The 14,883-nt window shown below is 45.0% G+C and overlaps 1 protein-coding gene across 1 annotated transcript in view; it reads right to left on the reverse strand.

Annotated features, from left to right (window-relative positions):
• The window catches only part of LOC115113686 (mucin-5AC-like), a 48,867-nt gene that overhangs the window by 21,814 nt on the left and 12,170 nt on the right, over positions 1 to 14,883 (reverse strand). The window contains 2 exon segments of the mRNA XM_065012570.1: positions 10,306 to 10,488; positions 10,975 to 14,784. Of these exon segments, the coding sequence (XP_064868642.1) occupies positions 10,306 to 10,488; positions 10,975 to 14,784 (3,993 nt within the window).

A 14,883-nucleotide genomic window follows, 5' to 3' on the forward strand; every position in this document is an offset into this window, starting at 1 on the left:
CCAGTCTGACCACACATTTTTCTTCACCACTGCATTGGGTAGGTGTTACTCCTGTTGAGGTTGATGAAGGAGTAGTGGTTGGGGTCGAACTAGAGCTGGGAGTCTGCTGAGTTGTTTTTTTGTTGTAGGTGGAGCTGTCGATGTTGAGGTTGTAGTAGTGGGTGTAGTAGTAGTGATATGAGGAACTGTTGTTGTTGTGGTGGTGGATGTGTGTTGTGGTTCCACATTGACAACATTTCACTCGAACCTGCGTGTCGAAGCACTTTTGCTGAAGACCTTGCTTATTGTTTTTACAAATCAGTCCAACGGAGGGATTGCAAGTCACGTCTTGGCCAAGCTGAGAGATCTGAAGTCCAGGGTATTGTTTTGCTCTACATTCAACTGCCTCTGGAGCTGAGCAAATGTGATAACCTGCAGAAATTATGTTCTTAATGGATTCATTATCTCCACCTTCAGAGCCAGTCGTTGGCTGACCAAGGTTGATCCAGTCTGACCACACATTTTTCTTCACCACTGCATTGGGTAGGTGTTACTCCTGTTGGGGTTGATGTAGGAGTAGTGGTTGGGGTCGTACTAGAACTGGGAGTCTGAGTTGTTGTTTTTGTTGTAGGTGGAGCTGTCGATGTTGAGGTTGTAGTAGTGGTGTAGGAGTAGTGATATGAGGAACTGTTGTTGTTGTGGTGGTGGTTGGGATGTGTGTTGTGGTTCCCACATTGACAACATTTCACTTTCCGAATCTCGTGTGTCAAACACTTTTGCTGAAGACCTTGCTTATTGTTTTGACAAATCAGTCCAACGGATGGGGATTGCAAGTCACGTCTTGGCCAAGCTGAGAGATCTGAAGTCAGGGTATTGTTTTGCTCTACATTCAACTGCCTCTGGAGCTGAGCAAATGTGATAACCAGCAGAAATTATGTTCTTAATGGATTCATTATCTCCACCTTCAGAGCCAGTCGTTGGCTGACCAAGGTTGATCCAGTCTGACCACACACATTTTCTTCACCACTGCATTGGGTAGGTGTTACTCCTGTTGAGGTTGATGTAGGAGTAGTGGTTGAGTCGTACTAGAGCTGGGAGTCTGAGTTGTTGTTTTGTTGTAGGTGGAGCTGTCGATGTTGAGGTTGTAGTAGTGGGTGTAGGAGTAGTGATATGAGGAACTGTTGTTGTTGTGGTGGTGGTTGGGATGTGTGTTGTGGTTCCACATTGACAACATTTCACTCGAACCTCGTAATCAAAGCACTTTTGCTGAAGACCTTGCTTATTGTTTTTACAAATCAGTCCAACGGAGGGATTGCAAGTCACGTCTTGGCCAAGCTGAGAGATCTGAAGTCCAGGGTATTGTTTTGCTCTACAGTCAACTGCCTCTGGAGCTGAGCAAATGTGATAACCAGCAGAAATTATGTTCTTAATGGATTCATTATCTCCACCTTCAAGAGCCAGTCGTTGGCTGACCAAGGTTGATCAGTCTGACCACACACATTTTTCTTCACCACTGCATTGGTGGAGGTGTTACTCCTGTTGGGGTTGATGAAGGAGTAGTGATTGGGGTCGAACTAGAGCTGGGAGTCTGCTGAGTTGTTGTTTTGTTGTAGGTGGAGCTGTCGATGTTGAGGTTGTAGTAGTGGGTGTAGTAGTAGTGATATGAGGAACTGTTGTTGTTGTGGTGGTGGGGATGTGTGTTGTGGTTCCACATTGACAACATTTCACTCGAACCTCGTAATCAAGCACTTTGCTGAAGACCTTGCTTATTGTTTTTACAAATCAGTCCAACGGAGGGATTGCAAGTCACGTCTTGGCCAAGCTGAGAGATCTGAAGTCCAGGGTATTGTTTTGCTCTACAGTCAACTGCCTCTGGGCTGAGCAAATGTGATAACCAGCAGAAAATTATGTTCTTAATGGATTCATTATCTCCACCTTCAGAGCCAGTGGTTGGCTGACCAAGGTTGATCCAGTCTGACCACACACATTTTCTTCACCACTGCATTGGTGGGTGTTACTCCTGTTGGGGTTGATGAAGGAGTAGTGATTGGGGTCGAACTAAGCTGGGAGTCTGCTGAGTTGTTGTTTTTGTTGTAGGTGGAGCTGTCGATGTTGAGGTTGTAGTAGTGGGTGTAGTAGTAGTGATATGAGGAACTGTTGTTGTTGTGGTGGTGGGGATGTGTGTTGTGGTTCCACATTGACAACATTTCACTCGAACCTCGTAATCGAAAGCACTTTTGCTGAAGACCTTGCTGTGTTTTTACAAATCAGTCCAATGGAGGATTGCAAAGTCCGTCTTGGCCAGGCTGAGAGATCTGAAGTCCAGGGTATTGTTTTGCTCTACAGTCAACTGCCTCTGGAGCTGAGCAAATGTGATAACCAGCAGAAATTATGTTCTTAATGGATTCATTATCTCCACCTTCCAGAGCCAGTCGTTGGCTGACCAAGGTTGATCCAGTCTGACCACACACATTTTTCTTCACCACTGCATTGGGTAGGTGTTACTCTGTTGAGGTTGATGTGGGAGTAGTGGTTGGAGTCGTTACTAGAGCTGGGAGTCTGAGTTGTTGTTTTTGTTGTAGGTGGAGCTGTCGATGTTGAGGTTGTAGTAGTGGGTGTAGGGTAGTGATAAGAGGACTGTTGTTGTTGTGGTGGTGGTTGGGATGTGTGTTGTGGTTCCACATTGACAACATTTCACTCGAACCTCGTAATCGAAGCACTTTTGCTGAAGACCTTGCTTATTGTTTTTACAAATCAGTCCAACGGAGGGATTGCAAGTCACGTCTTGGCCAAGCTGAGATCTGAAGTCAGGGTATTGTTTTGCTCTACAGTCAACTGCCTCTGGAGCTGAGCAAATGTGATAACCAGCAGAAATTATGTTCTTAATGGATTCATTATCTCCACCTTCAGAGCCAGTCGTTGGCTGACCAAGGTTGATCAGTCTGACCACACATTTTCTTCACCACTGCATTGGGTAGGTGTTACTCCTGTTGAGGTTGATGAAGGAGTAGTGGTTGGGGTCGAACTAGAGCTGGGGTCTGCTGAGTTGTTGTTTTTGTTGTAGGTGGAGCTGTCGATGTTGAGGTTGTAGTAGTGGGTGTATTAGTAGTGATATGAGGAACTGTTGTTGTTGTGGTGGTGGGGATGTGTGTTGTGGTTCCACATTGACAACATTTCACTCGAACCTGTGTCAGCGAGACTTTGCTGAAGACCTTGCTTATTGTTTTTACAAATCAGTCCAACGGAGGGATTGCAAGTCACGTCTTGGCCAAGCTGAGAGATCTGAGAGTCAGGGTATTGTTTTGCTCTACATTCAACTGCCTCTGGAGCTGAGCAAATGTGATAACCTGCAGAAATTATGTTCTTAATGGATTCATTATCTCCACCTTCAGAGCCAGTCGTTGGCTGACCAAGGTTGATCCAGTCTGACCACACATTTTTTCTTCACCACTGCATTGGGTAGGTGTTACTCCTGTTGAGGTTGATGTAGGAGTAGTGGTTGGAGTCGTACTAGAACTGGGAGTCTGAGTTGTTGTTTTTGTTGTAGGTGGAGCTGTCGATGTTGAGGTTGTAGTAGTGGGTGTAGGGTAGTGATATGAGGAACTGTTGTTGTTGTGGTGGTGGTTGGGATGTGTGTTGTGGTTCCACATTGACAACATTTCACTCGAATCTAATATGTCGAAGCACTTTTTGCTGAAGACCTTGCTTATTGTTTTGACAAATCAGTCCAACGGATGGGTTGCAAGTCACGTCTTGGCCAAGCTGAGATCTGAAGTCCAGGGTATTGTTTTGCTACATTCAACTGCCTCTGGAGCTGAGCAAATGTGATAACCTGCAGAAATTATGTTCTTAATGGATTCATTATCTCCACCTTCAGAGCCAGTCGTTGGCTGACCAAGGTTGATCAGTCTGACCACACACATTTTCTTCACCACTGCATTGGGTAGGTGTTACTCCTGTTGGGAGGTTGATGTAGGAGTAGTGGTTGGAGTCGTACTAGAGCTGGGAGTCTGAGTTGTTGTTTTTGTTGTAGGTGGAGCTGTCGATGTTGAGGTTGTAGTAGTGGGTGTAGGAGTAGTGATATGAGGAACTGTTGTTGTTGTGGTGGTGGGGATGTGTGTTATGGTTCCACATTGACAACATTTCACTCGAATCTCGTGTCGAAGCACTTTTTACTGAAGACCTTGCTTATTGTTTTTACAAATCAGTCCAACTTGGAGGGATTGCAAGTCACGTCTTGGCCAAGCTGAGAGATCTGAAGTCCAGGGTATTGTTTTGCTCTACATTCAACTGCCTCTGGAGCTGAGCAAATGTGATAACCTGCAGAAATTATGTTCTTAATGGATTCATTATCTCCACCTTCAGAGCCAGTGGATTGGCTGACCAAGGTTGATCCAGTCTGACCACACATTTTTCTTCACCACTGCATTGGGTAGGTGTTACTCCTGTTGAGGTTGATGAAGGAGTAGTGGTTGGGGTCGAACTAGAGCTGGGAGTCTGCTGAGTTGTTGTTTTTGTTGTAGGTGGAGCTGTCGATGTTGAGGTTGTAGTAGTGGGTGTAGTAGTAGTGATGGCGAGGAACTGTTGTTGTTGTGGTGGTGGGGATGTGTGTTGTGGTTCCACGTGACAACATTTCACTCGAACCTCGTAATCGGCACTTTTGCTGAAGACCTTGCTTATTGTTTTTACAAATCAGTCCAACGGAGGGATTGCAAGTCACGTCTTGGCCAAGCTGAGAGATCTGAAGTCCAGGGTATTGTTTTGCTCTACATTCAACTGCCTCTGGAGCTGAGCAAATGTGATAACCTGCAGAAATTATGTTCTTAATGGATTCATTATCTCCACCTTCAGAGCCAGTCGTTGGCTGACCAAGGTTGATCCAGTTTGACCACACACATTTTTCTTCACCACTGCATTGGGTAGGTGTTACTCCTGTTGAGGTTGATGTAGGAGTAGTGGTTGGAGTCGTACTAGAGCTGGGAGTCTGAGTTGTTGTTTTTGTTGTAGGTGGAGCTGTCGATGTTGAGGTTGTAGTAGTGGGTGTAGAGTAGTGATATGAGGAACTGTTGTTGTTGTGGTGGTGGTTGGGATGTGTGTTGTGGTTCCACATTGACAACATTTCACTTTCGAATCTCGTGTCGAAGCACTTTTGCTGAAGACCTTGCTTATTGTTTTTACAAATCAGTCCAATGGAGGGATTGCAAGTCACGTCTTGGCCAAGCTGAGAGATCTGAAGTCCAGGAGTATTGTTTTGCTCTACATTCAACTGCTCTGGAGCTGAGCAAATGTGATAACCTGCAGAAATTATGTTCTTAATGGATTCATTATCTCCACCTTCAGAGCCAGTCGTTGGCTGACCAAGGTTGATCAGTCTGACCACACACATTTTCTTCACCACTGCATTGGGTAGGTGTTACTCCTGTTGGGGTTGATGAAGGAGTAGTGATTGGGGTCGAGACTAGAGCTAAGTCTGCTGAGTTGTTGTTTTTGTTGTAGGTGGAGCTGTCGATGTTGAGGTTGTAGTAGTGGGTGTAGTAGTAGTGATATGAGGAACTGTTGTTGTTGTGGTGGTGGGGATGTGTGTTGTGGTTCCACATTGACAACATTCACTCGAACCTCGTAATCGAAGCACTTTTGCTGAAGACCTTGCTTATTGTTTTTACAAATCAGTCCAACGGAGGATTGCAAGTCACGTCTTGGCCAAGCTGAGAGATCTGAAGTCAGGGTATTGTTTTGCTCTACAGTCAACTGCCTCTGGAGCTGAGCAAATGTGATAACCAGCAGAAATTATGTTCTTAATGGATTCATTATCTCCACCTTCAGAGCCAGTGGTTAGCTGACCAAGGTTGATCCAGTCTGACCACACATTTTCTTCACCACTGCATTGGGTAGGTGTTACTCCTGTTGAGGTTGATGTAGGAGTAGTGGTTGAGTCGTACTAGAGCTGGGAGTCTGAGTTGTTGTTTTTTGTTGTAGGTGGAGCTGTCGATGTTGAGGTTGTAGTAGTGGGTGTAGGAGTAGTGATATGAGGAACTGTTGTTGTTGTGGTGGTGGTTGGGATGTGTGTTGTGGTTCCACATTGACAACATTTCACTCGAACCTCGTAATCAAGCACTTTTGCTGAAGACCTTGCTTATTGTTTTTACAAATCAGTCAACGGAGGGATTGCAAGTCACGTCTTGGCCAAGCTGAGAGATCTGAAGTCCAGGGTATTGTTTTGCTCTACAGTCAACTGCCTCTGGAGCTGAGCAAATGTGATAACCAGCAGAAATTATGTTCTTAATGGATTCATTATCTCCACCTTCAGAGCCAGACGTTGGCTGACCAAGGTTGATCCAGTCTGACCACACACACATTTTTCTTCACCACTGCATTGGGTAGGTGTTACTCCTGTTGAGGTTGATGTAGGAGTAGTGGTTGGAGTCGTACTAGAGCTGGGAGTCTGAGTTGTTGTTTTTGTTGTAGGTGGAGCTGTTCGATGTTGAGGTTGTAGTAGTGGGTGTAGGAGTAGTGATATGAGAGGAACTGTTGTTGTTGTGGTGGTGGTTGGGATGTGTGTTGTGGTTCCACATTGACAACATTTCACTCGAACCTCGTAATCAAAGCACTTTTGCTGAAGACCTTGCTTATTGTTTTTACAAATCAGTCCAACGGAGGGATTGCAAGTCACGTCTTGGCCAAGCTGAGAGATCTGAAGTCCAGGGTATTGTTTTGCTCTACAGTCAACTGCCTCTGGAGCTGAGCAAATGTGATAACCAGCAGCAATTATGTTCTTAATGGATTCATTATCTCCACCTTCAGAGCCAGACGTTGGCTGACCAAGGTTGATCCAGTCTGACCACACATTTTCTTCACCACTGCATTGGGTAGGTGTTACTCCTGTTGAGGTTGATGTAGGAGTAGTGGTTGGAGCTGTACTAGGGCTGGGAGTCTGAGTTGTTGTTTTTGTTGTAGGTGGAGCTGTCGATGTTGAGGTTGTAGTAGTGGGTGTAGGAGTAGTGATATGAGAGAACTGTTGTTGTTGTGGTGGTGGTTGGGATGTGTGTTGTGGTTCCACATTGACAACATTTCACTCGAATTTCATGTCGAAGCACTTTGCTGAAGACCTGCTCATTGTTTTACAAATCAGTCCAACGGATGGGTTGCAAGTCACGTCTTGGCCAAGCTGAGAGATCTGAAGTCCAGGGTATTGTTTTGCTCTATTCAACTGCCTCTGGAGCTGAGCAAATGTGATAACCAGCAGCAATGATGTTCTTAATGGATTCATTATCTCCACCTTCAGAGCCAGTCGTTGGCTGACCAAGGTTGATCCAGTCTGACCACATTTTTCTTCACCACTGCATTGGGTAGGTGTTACTCCTGTTGAGGTTGATGAAGGAGTAGTGGTTGGGGTCGTACTAGGGCTGGAGTCTGCTGAGTTGTTGTTTTTGTTGTAGGTGGAGCTGTCGATGTTGAGGTTGTAGTAGTGGGTGTAGGAGTAGTGAGTAGTGAGGAACTGTTGTTGTTGTGGTGGTTGGGATGTGTGTTATGGTTCCACATTGACAACATTTCACTCGAATCTCATAATCGAAGCACTTTTGCTGAAGACCTTGCTTGTTGTTTTGACAAATCAGTCCAACGGAGGATTGCAAGTCACGTCTTGGCCAAGCTGAGAGATCTGAAGTCAGGGAATTGTTTGCTCTACATTCAACTGCCTCTGGAGCTGAGCAAATGTGATAACCTGCAGAAATGATGTTCTTAATGGATTCATTATCTCCACCTTCAGAGCCAATCGTTGGCTGACCAAGGTTGATCCAATCTGACCACACACACATTTTCTTCACCACTGCATTGGGTAGGTGTTACTCCTGTTGAGGTTGATGTAGGAGTAGTGGTTGGAGTCATACTAGGGCTGGGAGTCTGAGTTGTTGTTTTTGTTGTAGGTGGAGCTGTCGATGTTGAGGTTGTAGTAGTGGGTGTAGGAGTAGTGATATGAGGAACTGTTGTTGTTTTGGTGGTGGTTGGGATGTGTGTTGTGGTTCCACATTGACAACATTTCACTCGAATCTCGTAATCGAAGCACTTTTGCTGAAGACCTTGCTTATTGTTTTGACAAATCAGTCCAACGGATGGGTTGCAAGTCACGTCTTGGCCAAGCTGAGAGATCTGAAGTCCAGGAATTGTTTTGCTCTACATTCAACTGCCTCTGGAGCTGAACCAAATGTGATAACCAGCAGCAATGATGTTCTTAATGGATTCATTATCTCCACCTTCAGGAGCCAGTCGTTGGCTGACCAAGGTTGATCCAGTCTGACCACACACATTTTCTTCACCACTGCATTGGTGGTGTTACTCCTGTTGAGGGTTGATGAAGGAGTAGTGGTTGGGGTCGAACTAGAGCTGGGAGTCTGCTGAGTTGTTGTTTTTGTTGTAGGTGGAGCTGTTGATGTTGAGGTTGTAGTAGTGGGTGTAGTAGTAGTGATGAGGAACTGTTGTTGTTGTGGTGGTGGGGATGTGTTTGTGGTTCCACATTGACAACATTTCACTGAATCTCATAATCAAAGCACTTTTGCTGAAGACCTTGCTTATTGTTTTGACAAAATCAGTCCAACGGATGGGTTGCAAGACACGTCTTGGCCAAGCTGAGAGATCTGAAGTCCAGGGTATTGTTTTGCTCTACATTCAACTGCCTCTGGAGCTGAACAAATGTGATAACCAGCAGAAATTATGTTCTTAATCGATTCATTATCTCCACCTTCAGAGCCAGTCGTTGGCTGACCAAGGTTGATCCAGTCTGACCACACACATTTTTCTTCACCACTGCATTGGGTAGGTGTTACTCCTGTTGAGGTTGATGTAGGAGTAGTGGTTGGAGTCGTACTAGAGCTGGGAGTCTGAGTTGTTGTTTTTGTTGTAGGTGGAGCTGTCGATGTTGAGGTTGTAGTAGTGGGTGTAGGAGTAGTGAAATGAGGAACTGATGTTGTTGTGGTGGTTGGGATGTGTGTTGTAGTTCCACATTGACAACATTTCACTCGAATCTCATAATCAAAAGCACTTTGCTGAAGACCTGCTCATTGTTTTTACAAATCAGTCCAACGGATGGATTGCAAGTCACGTCTTGGCCAAGCTGAGAGATCTGAAGTCCAGGGAATTGTTTTGCTCTACATTCAACTGCCTCTGGGCTGAGCAAATGTCATAACCTGCAGAAATTATGTTCTTAATGGATTCATTATCTCCACCTTCAGAGCCAGTCGTTGGCTGAGCAAGGTTGATCCAGTCTGACCACACATTTTCTTCACCACTGCATTGGGTAGGAGTTACTCCTGTTGAGGTTGATGTAGGAGTAGTGGTTGGAGTCGTACTAGGGCTGGGAGTCTGAGTTGTTGTTTTTGTTGTAGGTGGAGCTATCGATGTTGAGGTTGTAGTAGTGGGTGTAGTGGGTAGTAGGAGTATGACGAGACTGATGTTGTTGTGGTGGTGGGGATGTGTGTTGTGGTTCCACATTGACAACATTTCACTCGAATCTCATAATCAAAGCACTTTTGCTGAAGACCTTGCTTATTGTTTTGACAAACAGTCCAACGGATGGATTGCAAGTCACGTCTTGGCCAAGCTGAGAGATCTGAAGTCCAGGGTATTGTTTTGCTCTACATTCAACTGCCTCTGGAGCTGAGCAAATGTGATAACCAGCAGCAATGATGTTCTTAATGGATTCATTATCTCCACCTTCCAGAGCCAGACGTTGGCTGACCAAGGTTGATCCAGTCTGACCACACACATTTTCTTCACCACTGCATTGGGTAGGTGTTACTCCTGTTGAGGTTGATGTAGGAGTAGTGGTTGGGGCCGAACTAGAGCTGGGAGTCTGAGTTGATGTTTTTGTTTTAGGTGGAGCTGTCGATGTTGAGGTTGTAGTAGTGGGTGTAGGAGTAGGAGTAGTGATATGAGGAACTGTTGTTGTTGTGGTGGTGGGGATGTGTGTTGTGGTTCCACATTGACAACATTTCACTCGAATCTCATAATCGAAGCACTTTGCTGAAGACCTTGCTTATTGTTTTGACAAATCAGTCCAACGGATGGATTGCAAGTCACGTCTTGGCCAAGCTGAGAGATCTGAAGTCCAGGGAATTGTTTTGCTCTACATTCAACTGCCTCTGGAGCTGAGCAAATGTGATAACCAGCAGAATTATGTTCTTAATGGATTCATTATCTCCACCTTTAGAGCCAGACGTTGGCTGACCAAGGTTGATCCAGTCTGACCACACATTTTTCTTCACCACTGCATTGGGTAGGTGTTACTCCTGTTGAGGTTGATGTAGGAGTAGTGGTTGGAGTTGTACTAGGAGCTGGGAGTCTGAGTTGTTGTTTTTGTTGTAGGTGGAGCTGTCGATGTTGAGGTTGTAGTAGTGGGTGTAGGAGTAGTGACGATGAGGAACTGTTGTTGTTGGGTGGTGGTTGGGATGTGTGTTGTGGTTCCACATTGACAACATTTCACTCGAATCTCATAATCAAAGCACTTTTGCTGAAGACCTTGCTTATTGTTTTGACAAACTAGTCCAACGGAGGGATTGCAAGTCACGTCTTGGCCAAGCTGAGAGATCTGAAGTCCAGGGTATTGTTTTGCTCTACATTCAACTGCCTCTGGAGCTGAGCAAATGTGATAACCAGCAGAAATTATGTTCTTAATGGATTCATTATCTCCACCTTCAGAGCCAGACGTTGGCTGACCAAGGTTGATCCAGTCTGACCACACACATTTTCTTCACCACTGCATTGGGTAGGTGTTACTCCTGTTGAGGTTGATGTAGGAGTAGTGGTTGGAGTCAATTACTAGGCTGGGAGTCTGAGTTGTTGTTTTTGTTGTAGGTGGAGCTGTCGATGTTGAGGTTGTAGTAGTGGGTGTAGGAGTAGTGAAATGAGGAACTGATGTTGTTGTGGTGGTGGGGATGTGTGTTGTAGTTCCACATTGACAACATTTCACTCGAATCTCATAATCAAAGCACTTTTGCTGAAGACCTTGCTCATTGTTTTGACAAATCAGTCCAACGGATGGGTTGCAAGTCACGTCTTGGCCAAGCTGAGAGATCTGAAGTCCAGGGTATTGTTTTGCTCTACATTCAACTGCCTCTGGAGCTGAGCAAATGTGATAACCAGCAGAAATTATGTTCTTAATGGATTCATTATCTCCACCTTCAGAGCCAGACGTTGGCTGACCAAGGTTGATCCAGTCTGACCACACACATTTTTCTTCACCACTGCATTGGGTAGGTGTTACTCCTGTTGAGGTTGATGTAGGAGTAGTGGTTGGAGTTGTACTAGGGCTGGGAGTCTGAGTTGTTGTTTTTGTTGTAGGTGGAGCTGTCGATGTTGAGGTTGTAGTAGTGGGTGTAGGAGTAGTGACGAGAGGAACTGTTGTTGTTGCGGTGGTTGGGATGTGTGTTGTGGTTCCACATTGACAACATTTCACTCGAATCTCATAATCAAAGCACTTTTGCTGAAGACCTTGCTCATTGTTTTGACAAACTAGTCCAACGGATGGATTGCAAGTCACGTCTTGGCCAAGCTGAGAGATCTGAAGTCCAGGGAATTGTTTTGCTCTACATTCAACTGCCTCTGGAGCTGAGCAAATGTGATAACCAGCAGCAATTATGTTCTTAATGGATTCATTATCTCCACCTTTAGAGCCAGACGTTGGCTGACCAAGGTTGATCCAGTCTGACCACACACATGTTTCTTCACCACTGCATTGGGTAGGTGTTACTCCTGTTGAGGTTGATGTAGGAGTAGTGGTTGGAGTTGTACTAGGGCTGGGAGTCTGAGTTGTTGTTTTTGTTGTAGGTGGAGCTGTCGATGTTGAGGTTGTAGTAGTGGGTGTAGGAGTAGTGACGAGAGGAACTGTTGTTGTTGCGGTGGTTGGGATGTGTGTTGTGGTTCCACATTGACAACATTTCACTCGAATCTCATAATCAAAGCACTTTTGCTGAAGACCTTGCTCATTGTTTTGACAAACTAGTCCAATGGATGGATTGCAAGTCACGTCTTGGCCAAGCTGAGAGATCTGAAGTCCAGGATATTGTTTTGCTCTACATTCAACTGCCTCTGGAGCTGAGCAAATGTGATAACCAGCAGCAATGATGTTCTTAATGGATTCATTATCTCCACCTTTAGAGCCAGACGTTGGCTGACCAAGGTTGATCCAGTCTGACCACACACATGTTTCTTCACCACTGCATTGGGTAGGTGTTACTCCTGTTGAGGTTGATGTAGGAGTAGTGGTTGGAGTTGTACTAGGGCTGGGAGTCTGAGTTGTTGTTTTTGTTGTAGGTGGAGCTGTCGATGTTGAGGTTGTAGTAGTGGGTGTAGTGGGTGTAGGAGTAGTGACGAGAGGAACTGTTGTTGTTGCGGTGGTTGGGATGTGTGTTGTGGTTCCACATTGACAACATTTCACTCGAATCTCATAATCAAAGCACTTTTGCTGAAGACCTTGCTCATTGTTTTGACAAACTAGTCCAACGGATGGATTGCAAGTCACGTCTTGGCCAAGCTGAGAGATCTGAAGTCCAGGGAATTGTTTTGCTCTACATTCAACTGCCTCTGGAGCTGAGCAAATGTGATAACCAGCAGCAATGATGTTCTTAATGGATTCATTATCTCCACCTTCAGAGCCAGACGTTGGCTGACCAAGGTTGATCCAATCTGACCACACACATGTTTCTTCACCACTGCATTGGGTAGGTGTTACTCCTGTTGAGGGTGATGTAGGAGTAGTGGTTGGAGTTGTACTAGGGCTGGGAGTCTGAGTTGTTGTTTTTGTTGTAGGTGGAGCTGTCGATGTTGAGGTTGTAGTAGTGGGTGTAGTGGGTGTAGGAGTAGTGATGAGAGGAACTGTTGTTGCGGTGGTTGGGATGTGTGTTGTGGTTCCACATTGACAACATTTCACTCGAATCTCATAATCAAAGCACTTTTGCTGAAGACCTTGCTCATTGTTTTGACAAACTAGTCCAACGGATGGATTGCAAGTCACGTCTTGGCCAAGCTGAGAGATCTGAAGTCCAGGGAATTGTTTTGCTCTACATTCAACTGCCTCTGGAGCTGAGCAAATGTGATAACCAGCAGCAATGATGTTCTTAATGGATTCATTATCTCCACCTTCAGAGCCAGACGTTGGCTGACCAAGGTTGATCCAGTCTGACCACACACATGTTTCTTCACCACTGCATTGGGTAGGTGTTACTCCTGTTGAGGGTGATGTAGGAGTAGTGGTTGTACTAGGGCTGGGAGTCTGAGTTGTTGTTTTTGTTGTAGGTGGAGCTGTCGATGTTGAGGTTGTAGTAGTGGGTGTAGGAGTAGTGACGAGAGGAACTGTTGTTGTTGTGGTGGTGGTTGGGATGTGTGTTGTGGTTCCACATTGACAACATTTCACTCGAATCTCATAATCAAAGCACTTTTGCTGAAGACCTTGCTCATTGTTTTGACAAACTAGTCCAACGGATGGATTGCAAGTCACGTCTTGGCCAAGCTGAGAGATCTGAAGTCCAGGATATTGTTTTGCTCTACATTCAACTGCCTCTGGAGCTGAGCAAATGTGATAACCAGCAGCAATGATGTTCTTAATGGATTCATTATCTCCACCTTCAGAGCCAGACGTTGGCTGACCAAGGTTGATCCAGTCTGACCACACACATGTTTCTTCACCACTGCATTGGGTAGGTGTTACTCCTGTTGAGGTTGATGTTGGAGTAGTGGTTGGAGTTGTACTAGGGCTGGGAGTCTGAGTTGTTGTTTTTGTTGTCGATGTAACTGTCGATGTTGAGGTCTTTGTAGTGGGTGTTGGAGTAGTGATGGGAGTAACTGTTGTTGATGTGGTAGGTGGTGCAGTCGATGTTAAGATTGTGGTATTTGGTGTTGGAGTTGTAGTTGTGGTTAGAGGTAGAGTTGAGGTTGGAGGAGTAGTGATTGTTGTTGGTTTACTTGTTGTTGTAGGTAATGTGGATGCTGACATTGTTGTTGTTGTGACAGTAGGTTTAGTTGTTTGGACTGGTGTTGTAGTGTGACATTTCACAGTCTTGCAACACTTCACCTTAATTTCATAGTCAAGGCATATTGGAGGAATGCCTTGATCTTTGTTCTGGCATATTAGTCCAACCTTCGTATTACAGTCTACATTCTGTCCTAATTCAGACAATGGGATCCCTGGATATCGCACTGCTTGGCACATGACATCCACTGGTTTTTCACAAATATGTTTTCCAGATTCTAGAATCTTTTTTATTGATTCATTGTCACCACCCCCAGGACCAAATTGAGGATAGTCCACATTATACCAAGGTGACCACTCACAAACTGTGCAGTTAGGGGGTTTTGTATTCAACGTGGTCGTAGATATAGTGGAGGTGGTTGCGTTTGTAGTTGTTGTTGTAACAGGTGGTCTTGTAGTTGTTGGTGAAATGGTTGTAGGCTTAGATGTACAAAGATCTTCATCACAGCAGAGGACTCGAACTTGGTAGTTAAAGCACAGTGGGAATTTTCCTGACTGGTCTTCATTTCTGCAAGTCAACCCTTCTGCTACATTACACTGCACCACTTGGCCTACTTGGCTTATGCTAACATTTGGGTACTTCTCGGCTCTGCATTGGATCTTGCTTGGCTTCTCACATATATCGTGTCCCTCTGCTCTTATGTTGTTGTAGGTTTCAGAGTCTCCTCCTGGAGTACCAAGTGTAGGGAATGTGGTATCAAACCACTGTGACCACACACATGGATAGCCACATGTAGTAGTAAAGGTTGTTGGAGACACTGTTGTCTCTGTTGAAGTTGAGGTTGGCGCTATAGAATCAGGGATTACATTACAGTTATTTAGTTGAACTTAAAACAAACAAACAATTTTAAATGATGTAAAAACATTATTTATAGGGCATAATTATC

Source organism: Oncorhynchus nerka, linkage group LG28 (genome assembly GCF_034236695.1).
Source record: "Oncorhynchus nerka isolate Pitt River linkage group LG28, Oner_Uvic_2.0, whole genome shotgun sequence".
In the NCBI taxonomy this organism is placed as follows: Eukaryota; Metazoa; Chordata; class Actinopteri; order Salmoniformes; family Salmonidae; genus Oncorhynchus; species Oncorhynchus nerka.